Source organism: Melozone crissalis, unplaced genomic scaffold, assembly GCF_028551555.1.
Source record: "Melozone crissalis strain CALT ecotype California unplaced genomic scaffold, PUWL_Pcris_2 ptg000079l_1, whole genome shotgun sequence".
Taxonomy (NCBI): Eukaryota; Metazoa; Chordata; class Aves; order Passeriformes; family Passerellidae; genus Melozone; species Melozone crissalis.
Window position 1 is genome coordinate 4936438 of NW_026535856.1, and position 13480 is coordinate 4949917.

General features: G+C 56.6%; 1 gene segment (V, D, J or C); it reads left to right on the forward strand.

Moving 5' to 3' along the window:
* Positions 1-448: 448 nt before the first annotated feature.
* On the forward strand, positions 449-814 carry LOC128946313 (Ig heavy chain V region 914-like; the record flags this gene model as incomplete). The annotated part of the segment is given in 1 exon segment: positions 449-814. A coding segment is annotated over 1 exon segment (366 nt), but the record flags the coding sequence as incomplete, so codon positions are not given.
* Between the last annotated feature and the right edge of the window lie 12666 nt (positions 815-13480).

The following is a 13480-nucleotide window of genomic DNA, read 5'->3' on the forward strand; positions in this document are numbered from 1 at the left end:
CGGCCCTTGACAGACGGCGCATAGGCAGTGGTGCCACCACTGGTGATCCCCGTAAGCCACTCCAGCGCCTGTCGGGGTCTCTGGCGGATCCAGAGCATGGTGGAACTGCCAAAACTGAACCCGGACCCTCGGCAGAGGAGGCGCAGGGATGCCCCTGGGGGCTGGAGGTCCCCCCCACACTCCAGCAGGTCACGGCCACCCGGAGCCCTGCGGGACAAAGGAGAGATGGGGACGGGAAACCTGCTTGGTCAAGAGTGCCCAACTTCGCATGGCATGCTTCAAAAATGGAGCAGGACTCACATGGGTGGAGGATGATGAACTCCATGGTTCCCAGTTTGGGGCCCAGAGTCAGGATTTGGGTCAAGGGTTGAGCTTTGGCCCCATCCCCATCTCCCCTTTGTCCCGCAGGGCTCCGGGCGGCCGTGACCCTGCTGGAGTGCGGGGGGACCTGCAGCCCCCTGGGGGGTCCCTGACGTTTCTGTGCCGCGCATCTGGGTTTGATTTTGGCAGTTTTGGGATGGGCTGGATGCACCAGAGACCCGGGCAGACGCTGGAATACATCGCCAGTATCAGCAACACTGGTGGTTGCACCTACTACACGCCGTCGGTCAAGGGCCGGTTCAGGATCTCCAGGGACAACGGGCAGAGCTCGGTGACGCTGACCATGAACAACCTCAAGGACGAGGATTCCGCCGTTTATTTCTGCACCAAATGTGCTACTAGTAGTTATGGTGCTCATGTTGCTGCTTTTAGTGACAATTCCGGCAGTGGCCCCAGCCCTAGGATGGTCGCCAGATGTCTCCACTCCCAGTGATCCTTCCTCCAGAGCCCAGCTTTTCTCCTCAGTTGTTAAAGAGTTTCCCCCAAACTCCGCCCCTGCTGCCTCAACCCTACACTTTCCCCCAGTTTTGCCCCTTACACCCAAATCTCCCCCAGCTCCCTGGGCCCTGATTGGAGGAGGCTTGAACTGGACGCCAGGGGTGAAGGTTTGGGGACAATGGTTGAGTTTTGGGGCAGGAGCAGGGGAGGGTTTGGGGTCAGTGCTGACCATTGGTGCAAATGGGGACAAAGGGTGAAGATCTGAGTCAATGGGTGAGGTTTGGGAGAATGGTCAGAGGGTTGGGGACATCTGGGAACCCAACAACAAAGGCCGGCCTGAAACCAGCACCAATACCATAAGCTTGGTAATTACAACCAGCAAAATAACACTTCACGCAGAAATAGATGGCAGAATCCTCATCCTTGAGGTTGTTCATGGTCAGCGTCACCGAGCTCTGCCCCTTGTCCCTGGAGATCGTGAACTGGTCCTGCACGCATGGCGCATAGTAGGGATAAGCAGCACTGCTGATCCCCGCGAGCCACTCCAGCCCCTGCCTGGGTCTCTGACAGACTCAGAGCAGGTAAGAACTGCCGAAACTGAACCCGGACCCTCGGCACAGCAACGTCAGGGACCCCCCGGGGGGCTGGAGGTCCCCCCCGCACTCCAGCAGGGTCACGGCCACCTGGAGCCCTGCAGGACAAAGGGGAGATGGGGATGAGGCCAAAGATCAAGCCCTTGACCCCAATGTCCCAACTATCCGCCCCAGGTTGTGACAATTTGTTTTTCTCCTCCTGCTCCTGTTCACCCTCCCAGATGGGTCCCGTCCCTTTCTCCAGCTGGCCACACCCACTTTGGGTCCTCAGCCAATCAGGTTTCTCATCCCCATCTCCCCTTTGTCCTGCAGGGCTCCGGGTGGCCGTGACCCTGCTGGAGTGCAGGGGGGGACCTCCAGCCCCCCGGGGCGTACCTGCGCCTCCTCTGCCGAGGGTAAGGGTTCGATTTTGGGAGTTTTGGGATGGGCTGGTATCCACAGACGCCAAAGTATGCAGTGGAATGCCTCGCAAGTATTACCAGCAATGGTGGCAGCACCTGGTACGCGCCTTAGGTCAAGGGCCGGTTCATGATCTCCAGGGACAACGGGCAGAGCTCAGTGACGCTGACCATGAACAACCTCAAGGACGAGGATTCCGCCGTCTACTTCTGCGGGAAATCTTACAATACTGGTGGTCCTGGTGCTGCTGCTCATGGGGACCTGCGAAGTCCTGGTCTCATCCTCATCACTGCATCCCCTCCTGTCCCCATTCCCCAGACCCTTCCCCAGCTCCCAGCCCCTCACCCAGCCCATGACCATTTCTCCATTTCCCTTTCCCCTCTCCGGCCCCAAACCCCAACCCTTGGCCGTTGATCTTCCCCCAAACTCTGCCCCAAAGGTCAGCACTGGGCCGGGGCTGGGGACACGAATTCAGTCACCGAGAGCGGGGACGAGGGCTGGGATCTGGGGGGAGGGTCTGGGGTATGGGGACAATTAGGGACGCAACAAAGTGGGGGGGCTAAATGCTCCATAACCAGCACCAACAGCATCACTAAGATCAGCAACAACAGCATTATAACCCTCAGGAGTTTTGGCACAGAAATAGGATCCGGAATCCTCGTCCTTGTGGTTCATGGTCAGCGTCACCGAGCTCTGCCCGTTGTCCCTGGAGATGCTGACTCGGCCGCTGAACGATAATGGGTATCTGGTGTATCCATCATAGTCAATCCCTGCAATGTATTCCAGGCCCTGCCCAGGCTGCTGTCGGATCCACATCTGACTTGTTCGTCCAAAACTGAACCCGGACCCTCGGCAGAGGAGGTGCAGGGAACCCCCGGGAGGCTGGATGTCTGCCCAAACTGCAGCAGGGTCACGGCCGCCCGGAGCCCTGTGGGACAAAGGGGAGATGACTGAAATCGAAAGTCTGATTGGTGTAGGGCTTTTAAGTGGGCGTGGCCAGCTGGACAAAGGGGTAGAACACTGCTGGGAGGTGGATGATGAACTCCAAGAATCCCACTTTGGGGCCCAGAGTCAGGATTTGGGTCAATGCTGAGCTTTGTCCTCATCCCCATCTCCCATTTGTCCCGCAGGGCTCCGGGCGGCCGTGAACCTGCTGGAGTGCGGGAGGGACCTCCAGCCCCCAGGGGGTTCCCTGACGTTGCTGTGCCGAGGGTCCGGGTTCAATTTTGGGGATTATGGAATGTACTGGATCCGCCAGAAACCCTGGCAGGGTTTGGAATACGTTGCATGCATCTGCAACACTGGTGGCACCACCTTCTACAATCCATCGGTCAAGGGCCTGTTCAGGATCTCCAGGGACAACGGGCAGAGCTCGGTGACGCTGACCATGAACAACCTCAAGGACGAGGATTCCGCCACCTATTTCTGTGCCAAGAGTGCTCGTGGTGGTTGGGCTGAAAGTGCTCATCGTGTTGACGATGGCCTTGCTGTCCCCATCCCCATCTCTGTGTCCGCCCTGTCTCCGTTGCCCAGAGCCTTCCCCCAAACCCCCAGCCCACACCCAGCCCTTGACCATTGATCCCAACCTTGCTCTGACTCGGCCCCAATTCTTATCCGCTGACCCCAAACCACAACTCCTGACCCAAATCTCCTCTTTGTGCCCCAAAACCTTGTTATAAAAGTGGATACTTCAAGCCAAGGGTTAAGGTTTGAGTCAACTTTTTGGTAAGGTGCAGAGAGCGGATTTCAGGCCGAACCACTCCAAGATTAGGATATGGGGACAGGAATGGTGTCCAGGCTTGGGGTTTTGGGGAAGGGTCCAGAGAACGGAGATAGGTGGGGACCGGGGAACAGGAACACAGCCAAATGCAACCGAAACATGAGAATGACCAATACCTGCTGCAGCATTCCAACCAGCACTACCAACAACACTTCTGCCACAGAAATAGTATCCGGAATCCTCGTCCTTGAGGTTGTTAATGGTCAGCGTCACCGAGTTCTGCCCGTTGTCCCTGGAGATCCTGAACCGGCCCTTGACGGAATCCGAGAAACTGGCACTGCCACCATACTTGCTGATACTTGCGACTGCTTCCAGCCCCTGCCCGGGTCTCTGGCGATACCAGCTCATGTGGAAACCACGGAAACTGAACCCGGACCCTCGGCAGAGGAGGCGCAGGGACCCCCCGGGGGGCTGGAGGTCCCCCCCGCACTCCAGCAGGGTCACGGCCGCCCAGAGCCCTGCAGGACAACCGGGAGATGATGGAAATGACAAATCTGATTGGTCCAGAACGAGAAAAGGGACATGGCTTGCAGAAAAAAGGAGCAGGACCCACGTGAGACGGCAGCCAGGATGAGGATGTGGTGCCAGAAGTGTCAAAATTTGGGGCCAAGAGTCAGGATTTGGGTCAAGGGTTGAGCTTTGGCCTCATCCCCATCTCCCCTTTGTCCCGCAGGGCTCCGGGCGCCCGTGACCCTGCTGGAGTGCGGGAGGCACCTCCAGCCCCCCGGGGAGTCCCTGCGCCTCCTCTGCCGAGGGTCCGGGTTCAGTTTTGGGAGTTGTGACATGGAATGGATCGGCCAGAGACCCGGGCACCAGCTGGAATTCGTTGCCTACTTCAGCAACACTGGTGGTTACACCTACTACGCGCCATCGGTGCAGGGCCGGTTCAGGATCTCCAGGGACAACAGGCAGAGCTCGGTGACGCTGACCATGAACAACCTCAAGGACGAGGATTCCACCCTTTATTTCTGTGCCAAATCTGCTTATGCTGGTGCAGCTGCTGCTTATATTGACCATGCCGGTTTTGGCATCACCCCTGTCTGAGCGTTTTGGCATCATCCCTGTCAAAGGGGAGATGGGGAACAGAAACCTGATTGGTCAAGAGCACCCAAGTTGGCATGGCACACATGAAAAAGTGGTGGGACGCCTGTGAGAGGAGGATGATGAACTCCAAGGGTCCCAGTTTGGGGCCAAGAGTCAGGATTTGGGTCAAGGGTTGAGCTTTGGCCTCATCCCCATCTCCCCTTTGTCCTGCAGGGCTCGGGGCAGCTTTGACCCTGCTGGAGTGCAGGGGGGACCTCCAGCCCCCCGGGGGGTCCCTGTGCCTCCTCGGCCGAGGGTCGGGGTTTGATTTTGGACAAACCAGTTTTATTTGGGTTCACCAGAGGCCTGGGCAGGCGCTGGAAGGGGTTGCGCGGATTGACTACGAAGGGGACACCTACTGTGGGGATACAGTCAAGGGCTGGGTCGCGATCTCCAGGGACAACGGGCAGAGCCCGGTGACGCTGACCATGAACAACCTCAAGGACGAGGATTCTGGATCCTATTTCTTTGGCAAAACTCCAGAAGGGAAATATGCTCTCGCTGCTGTTGATGGTTTTGACCCCTTTCCCATGGCTGTGTCCCCACCTGTCCAGGTTCCCCAGACCCTTCTCCCAAACTCTGCCGCTGACCCCATTTCTGACCCTATCTCCCAACCCTGTCCTGGCTCTGCCCCAAATTCTCCACTCTCGGCCACAAACTTGACTGAAATCTTAACCCATGACCAGAAGTATCCACTTTCAGAATGAAGTTTTGGGACACAAAGAGGAGATTTGGGGTCAGGAGTTGTGGTTTGGGGTCAGCGGGTGAGAATTGGGGCCGAAGCAGAGCAAGGTTGGGATGAATGGTCAAGGGCTGGGTGTGGGCTGGGGGTTTGGGGGAAGGGTCTGGGGAACGGGGACAGGGGGGGACACCGAGATGGGAAGAGCACGAGCACCATCAATATAATCAGCAAGAGCAGCACCACCACCACCAGGAGCTTTGACACAGAAATAAGTGGCGGAATCCTCGAACTTGAGGTTGTTCATGGTCAGCGTCACCAAGCTCTGCCCGTTGTCCCTGGAGATCGTGACCCGGCCCTTGACCGATGGCGCATACTCGGTGTAACCTCCACTGTCACTGATCCTTGCGACGTACTCCAGCCCTTGTCCAGGCCCCTGTCGATACCAGCCCATCCCAAAACTGCCGAAACTGAACCCAGACCCTTGGCAGAGGAGGCACAGGGACCCCTCGGGGGGCTGGAGGTCCCCCCCGCACTCCAGCAGGGTCACGGCCGCCCGGAGCCCATCTCCAAAACCTCACCAATTTCACTCATAACTCCCCTGGTTCGGTCCCATATCTCCACCAGAGGTCTTGGGTATCCTGAAGTTCCTCAAAACCTGGAATTAAACTGAATATTCTCCTTAATTAATTGGAAACCTTCTCCTCAGGGTTCCAAATTGATTTCAAAAGTAATACCACGTTAACAACGCCCAAATCCCCCCGGGACCCCAACCCCGGCACATCCCGGACTTGGCTTCGAGCTCCCCCTGGCTCCAGGTCCTGCTGCTCCTGCTGGCCCTCCCAGGTGGGCTCTGCCCCTTTTTACACAAGCCACGCCCCTTTCCCCCTTCTGGACCAATCATAATTCTCATTTTTTATCATCTCCCCTTTGTCCCGCAGGGCTCCGGGCGGCCGTGACCCTGCTGGAGTGCGGGGGGGATCTCCAGCCCCCCGGGGGTTCCCTGCGCCTCCTCTGCTGAGAGTCCGGGTTCAGCTTCAGGAGTTTTGAAATGGATTGTGTTCGTCAGAGACCCAGGCAGGGGCTGGAATGGGTCGCGGGGATAAGGTATGATGGGGGCAGCACCTGGTACATGGATTCTGTCAAGGGCCGGTTCACGATCTCCAGGGACAACGGGCAGAGCTCGGTGACGCTGACCATGAACAACCTCAAGGACGAGGATTCCGGATCCTATTTCTGTGCCAAATGTGCTTTTACTTCTGGTACTGGTTGGGGTGCTGCTGCTTTTGTTTATCATTTTCTTCCTGTCCCCATGCCCCAGACCCTTCCCTCCAACCCCTGACCTCACTCCTGAGCCTTTGTCCCAACCTTGCCCTGGTCTAGCCCCAAATCTCAGCTCTTGGCCCCAAATCACGGCCGGTTTCACCCTGAGCTCAGCCTCGTCCCTCCAATACCAACCACTGCCCCCAGACTTGTCCAATTTTACCCCAAATCTCCCCTGCAGGCCCCAAGTAACAGCCACTGACCCAAATCTGGCCCATTAGCCTCACATAAGGAATTTCGGGCCAAAATTTGAATTTTAGACTCCTGACCTTAACTTTGGCCCCAAATTTTGAGAAACTGAATGCAATTTGAGAAACGAGGGCACTGAGTGTGGCCCAGAGGGGACATTTGGGGCAGAGTCAGAGCAGGGCTGGGACAGAGGGTCAGGAATGGGGTCAGGGGTTGGGGTTTGGGGGAAGGGTCTGGGGAATGGGGCACGACCATTGGGGAGGAGCCAATAGCATACGCAGTATTAGCACCAGCACCAGCACCAGCACCCTTGGCACAGAAAAAGGTGGCGGAATCCTCGTCCCTGAGGTTGTTCATGGTCAGCGTCACCGAGCTCTGCCCGTTGTCCCTGGAGATCCTGAACCGGCCCTGCACCGATGGCGCTTAGGCGGTGCTGGAACCACTGCTGTAGATGCCTGCGAGCCATTCCAGCCCCTGCCCGGGTCTCTGGCAGATGCAGAGCATGTCAGAGCTGCCGAAACTGAACACGGACCCTCGACAGAGGAGGCGCAGGGACCCCCCGGGGGGCTGGAGGTGCCCCCCGCAGTCCAGCATGGTCACGGCCGCCCGGAGCCCTGCGGGACAAAGGGGAGATGGGGAGGAAAAGCTGGATTGGCTGTGGACCCAAAGTGGGCACCGCCATGCCAGAAGAAGCGTGTGGGATCCACCTGGGAGGATTGGTAGGTGCTGCAGGAGGAGGATGGTGAGGTCCAAGGGTCCCAGTTTGTGGCCAGCATCAGGATCTGCATGCAAGAATCAATATTTGGGTTGCTTTTTATCCCCATCCCCATCTCCCCTTTGTCCCGCAGGGCTCCGGGCGGCCGTGACCCTGCTGGAGTGCGGGGGGACCTCCAGCCCCCTGGGGGTTCCCTGCGCCTCCTCTGCCAAGGGTCCGGGTTCAGTTTTGGGAAATTCGGGCTCGGCTGGGTTCGCCAGAGACCCAGGCAGGGGCTGGAGTGGGTCACAGCGATAGACAGTGATGGATACAACTGGTACCCACCCGCGTTCAAAGGCCGGATCACGATCTCCAGGGACAATGGGCAGAGCTTAGTGACGCTGACCATGAACAACCTCAAGGACGAGGATTCCGGATCCTATTTCTGTGCCAAATGTGCTTATGGTGGTTGGATTGATGGTCCTGCTGCTGTTGAACCTTTAGATGGCATTGCCTGCCGCCTTTCCCCCCCTCTCCCCATTCCCCAGAGCCTTCCCCCAAACCGCAACCCCTGACCCCATTCCTGACCTGTCACAGAGATTTTTTCATAAAATCCTTTCATTTAGGATTTGTCCTTTCTGGGATGCTGGGGCCCCAGAAGAAAAACGTAAACAATAATTATCTCGTGGTGTGGAATGTAATAGGAGCATCTGTGATTGGTCTTCTGTGAGTGTTTTGATTTGCTGACCACTCATGGGAGAGTTTGTCCTTGCTTTCTGCAGGACACAGAACTTTGTTATTTTCTTCTTTCCTATGCTATTCTTAGCTTAGCAGCTTCTGCAACTTCTCTCTTTATTGCTTTTAGTATAGTTATAATGTATTATATATCATATATCAATAAATCCAGCCATCCGATCATGAACCAAGATTCTCGTCCACTTCTCTCACCCTGAAGACCTTCATCAGGTCACTGTAATAGCTGACCGTGAACAACCTCAAGGGCGACGATTCCGGATCTGATTTCTGTGCCAAATGAGTTACTAGTAGTTTTGGCGGTGGTGTTGCTGCCTTTAGTGACAATTCTGGCAGTGGTCCCACCCCCCATGGTGGTCACCAAATGTCTGCCATCCCCACAGATCCTTCCCCAAATCACAGATCTTCTCCTCAAATCTTCACCATTTTCCCCCAAAGTCTGCACCAGCCGCACCAACTGTCGACTTTCCCCCAGTTTTGGGCATTTCAGCCAAATCTCCCTGTGAAGGTCCGCCCGAAATGAACGGGTGACGAATGATTTTTGGGTGCAAAAATAACCAACAAAGGCACAGGGGTTCTGCCGTAACAAATCAACAAGGTGCCATTTTATTGATTATTACCACAGCTAAATATGCGTTTGGTTAAGGGATCTGGGGAAGAGAAGGGTAAGACAAGGAAAAAAGGAAGGAAAGAAGGTCAGGGAATGGGGTATAGCTACCAAAACGTGAGGTCTTCGGGGTCCCGCCGCCGAAACTCGCTGGTACACGTCTTGGGGAGTACTCAAAGGACAGTCTGACCGAACCCCAATATATATACTGTTCTTGGTTGGGGGAAGGGTAGCTGAAATTAGGTTTCTATGGAGGGGAGAAGTCCATTGTTTTCATGGCCGAATGCTCACAGGTACGTTAGGTTTTTCCCCCTCCCTGAGTTGGGAGGGGATACAGTCCCAGTCTCTGGAAGGAGGTTGCCATGGGGGTGCCATGGGGGTGCCAATAGGGTGCCAGAGGGGTTCTTGGTTCCTTGATGAGGGGATTCCCATCTCTGTTGGTCCGTCACGGTGGTTGAAGACAGGCAAGAGGGGTCTTCTCATGGAGCGGGGGGGGGAGCCACCCCAAAGCTCAGTCCAGCCAGATAAGGGGTTTTGAAGAAAGTCCAGTTCAATTGTCCAGAAAAGGGCAGCATGCCCCCTTCGAGTACAGCATGGCGTGTTCTGCAAACATCACTTGTGAGCACACTAGATAAGCAGGAGACTTTCTTTCCCAACTGGCTCAGCAGTTTTAACCCTTCGGTAGTTCTCATGACAATTGTGAGGCAAAAAATGAAGGGTTTTCGGATGGACTTCTACAACCAATGGCGCATAGTTGGTGGTGCCACCATTGTCACTGATTCCTGCGAGCCACTCCAAGCCCTGCCTGGGTCTCTGGCAGATCCACTGCATGCCAAAACTGCCGGAACTGAATCCGGACCCTTGCCACAGCAACGTCAGGGACCCCCCGGGGGGCTGGAGGTCCCCCCCGCACTCCAGCAGGGTCACGGCCACCTGGAGCCCTGCGGGACAAAGGGGAGATGGGGATGAGGGCATAGATTGGCTGTGCGGTAAAAGTGGGCACTGCCATTCCAGAAGAAGGGTGTGGGATCCACCTGGGATGACTGGCAGGAGTTGCAGGAGGAGGGTGGGGAGGTCCAAGGGTCCAAAATTTTGGACAACATCAGAATCTGCAAGCAAGAATCAACATTTGGGTGGATTCGATCCCTCAACCCCATCTCCCCTTTGTCCCGCAGGGCTCCGGGCGGCCGTGACCCTGCTGCAGTGCGGGGGGGCACCTCCAGGCCTCCGGGGGGTCCCTGCGCCTCCTCTGCCGAGGCTCTGGGCTTGATTTTGGGAAATTTGGGATGGGCTGGATGCGCCAGAAACCCAGGCAGTGTTTGGAGTTTGTGGCAAGTGTCACCAGTGATGGCGCCACTCCCACATACGCGCCGTCATTCAAGGGCCGGGTCACGATCTCCAGGGACAACGGGCAGAGCTCGGTGACGCTGACCATGAACAACCTGAAGGACGAGGATTCCGCTGTTTATTTCTGTGTCAAATTTTGCAATGGTTACACTGGCAATGCTATTGATGCTGGTTATGATGTCGCTTCTGGTAGTGACCTTGATGGTCACCAAATGTCCCCAATCCCAGAGATCCTGCCCCAAAATCCTGGCTCTTTTTATCAAATCTTCACCATTTCCTCCAAACTCCACCATCACTTCCCCAGTTCCCAAATTTCCCCCAATTTTGCCCATTTCACCCCAATCAAGCCCTTCCCCTCCGTTCCAGTGCGGAACGGGGATCGCTCCGGGGCCCTTTGCACACAAAGCTTTTTGTGCAGCCGGCGCTCTGCTGCAGGGCCCCGAGGCTGAACTGCCCCCTGCCAAACACAGATGTTCACAATGACCAAAACCAGGAACTTTCTGTTTCCTTTCCTGCCCCGGCTGGGCCCCAGCAGTTGCCGGGGAGGAAGTGGGGGGAGGCTGCGGAGCCCCAAAATCGGGTCATCTTCGCCTCCCTCCCTCCCTCCCCCCCTTCCCTCCCTCGCTCCCACCTGGGGCTTCACTTCTCCCTCAGCGGCCTCGGTGTCTGGTCCTGCTCCTTGGGGCTGGGCTAGAATCCTCTCTGCGAGCTCTGGAGAAAAAACCCATTTTTTTAACCGAAAACACATGAAATTTTGTGGAGATGAAATAGTTGAAATTGATCTCGAGCCAAGGGCTCCATGCTGAGAGAAGCAGTTGGGTCCAAGGGTGGAGTCACCTGGAACGTTCCATCGGTGAAGAGCAGGGTCAGAATAGCCAATGAGAGCTCAGGAGCCAAAATGGCCCCGAGTGGGCCCCGAGCTGCGGTGTGGGGCCAGGAGTTGAGAATGTGGGGCAGAGCCAGGGCAGGGTTGGGGCACGGGGACAGGAATGGGGTCAAGGGTTGGGGTTTGGGGAAGAGTCTGGGACAGATGAGGGCAAGTGGTGACACAGCGATGGGGACGGGGACAATAACATAGGCATCATTATCAGCAGCAGTAGTACCAGCACCCTTGGCACAGAAAAAGATGGCGGAATCCTCGTCCTTAAGGTTGTTCATGGTCAGCGTCACCGAGCTCTGCCCAGTGTCCCTGGAGATCGTGACCCGGCCCTTGACCGACACTGTGTTGTCAGTGTAAGCAGCATTGCTGCTGATCCCTGCAAGCCGTTCCAGCCACTGCCCGGGTCTCTGGCGCACCCAGTGCAGGCCAAAACCCCCAAAATCAAACCCGGACCCTTGGCAGAGGAGGCGCAGGGACCCCCCAGGAGGCTGGAGGTCCCCTCCGCACTCCAGCAGGGTCACGGCCGCCCGGAGCCCTGCGGGACAAAGGGGAGATGGGGATGAGAAACCTGATTGGTTGAGAGCTTTAAAGTGGGCATGGCCTGCTAGATTAAGGGGCGGAAGCTACTGTGGAGGAGGATGCTGAACTCCAAGGGTCCCAGTTTGGGGCCAAGAGTCAGGATTTGGGTCAAGGGTTGAGCTTTGGCCTCATCCCCATCTCCCCTTTGTCCCGCAGGGCTCCGGGAGGCCGTGACCCTGCTGGAGTGCGGGGGGGACCTCCAGCTCCCGGGGGGTCCCTGCGCCTCCTCTGCCGAGGGTCCGGGTTCAGTTTCGGCAGTTTTGCCATGCAATGGATCCGCCAGAGACCCGGGCAGGCGCTGGAATTCATTGCATGTATCAGGAGCGATGGTTCTGGCACCTGGTACGCACCATCGATCAAGGTCTGGTTCACGATCTCCAGTGACAATGGGCAGAGCTCGGCGACGCTGACCACGAACAACCTCAAGGACGAGGATTCCGGATCCTATTTCTGTGCCAAAGCTGCTGATGCTGGTTGGGCTTCTGCTGCTACGTATATTGATCGTGCCGGTGGTGGCAGCGCCCTCGTCTGAGCCCCTCTTGTCCCCAAATCTCAGAACCTTTACCCATATCTCAGCCCTTGACATCATGCTTGACCCTTTGCCCAGATCTCCCCCATTTCCACTAATGGTGACCAAAGGCCCAAAACCCTCAAACTAGTTCTACCCCAAACCCTCCTGCTTTGGCACCAAAACTTGCCCGATTCTGCCCCAAATCCCCACTTTGGGCTCCCAGCCTCAGCCGCTGGCCCAAACCTCACCCGCTGCCCCCAAATCTCGACCCTTTGGGTGCTTTTGGGGCACGAGGGGGAGATTTGGGGCCGAGAGTTGAGTTATGGGCCAGACCCAGGGCAAGGTTTTGGGCCAATGGGCAGCGTTGGGGCAAAGGGGGCAGGGCTTGGACAAAGCATCAGGGGTGGGACAGGGGGGTTTGGGGAAGGGTCTGGGGACAGCTGGGGACAGGGACAGGGTGAGAACCGCAAACAGTAAACCAAACAACAATAATAGCAGTAAGAGCAGTGATAACACCAGAAGATTTGTGTCGTAGTTTGACCGGAAATGGGACATCTGGGATATGTTGTTTTGCTGTGATTACCAATGGGTAATTGGAATTTAAGATGGGCACTTAGTTTGACCAGTGGGACATTTGGATCCGCCTCTTGAGACTACGAACCCAAGGGGTTAAAAGCAGGGCTCTTGGCCTTCGGAGCTCTCTTGAGATTTCCGGCGTGAAGAAGTCTCTCCCCCGGCCCAGTTTCTGGCTGGGCTGGGGGAGGGGAAAGCCACGTGGCCCATCTACGGTAGGCCCGGGTTCGGAGGAAGGGTGGCAGACCCTTGAGCGACCAGTTTATTTCCCCCCCCAGAGAATGCACCCCGTGCTCGAACTGTATATCTTGAAACTTGATATCATGTGCCGGCAGGCAGCACGGCTGGGAGGAGAAAGGGGGGGGGTTGGGCAGCGGGCAGTCCGGCCGCCTGGGAGAACTTTTAACCCTTTGGGGAATGAAGGCTTCGCAGAACATTGCCTTTCCTGGGAAAGGGACAGGAGTGGAAGATGAAGGAAGAAAATCAGGCCAGTAAGGAGGGTCTGGCAAAGGGAGAAGAGAGATGTTGACGGAATGGAGGAAGATGGAGTGGCAGTTTTTGCTGGACTCTTTTTTGTTGTATTTCCATGGACTGTTTCCTGGTGAGGCAGAGGCTGTATTGCAGGGGGAAGCGGAGGCTCGGCGTCAAGAGAGTTTGGTTTTGAGACCCCT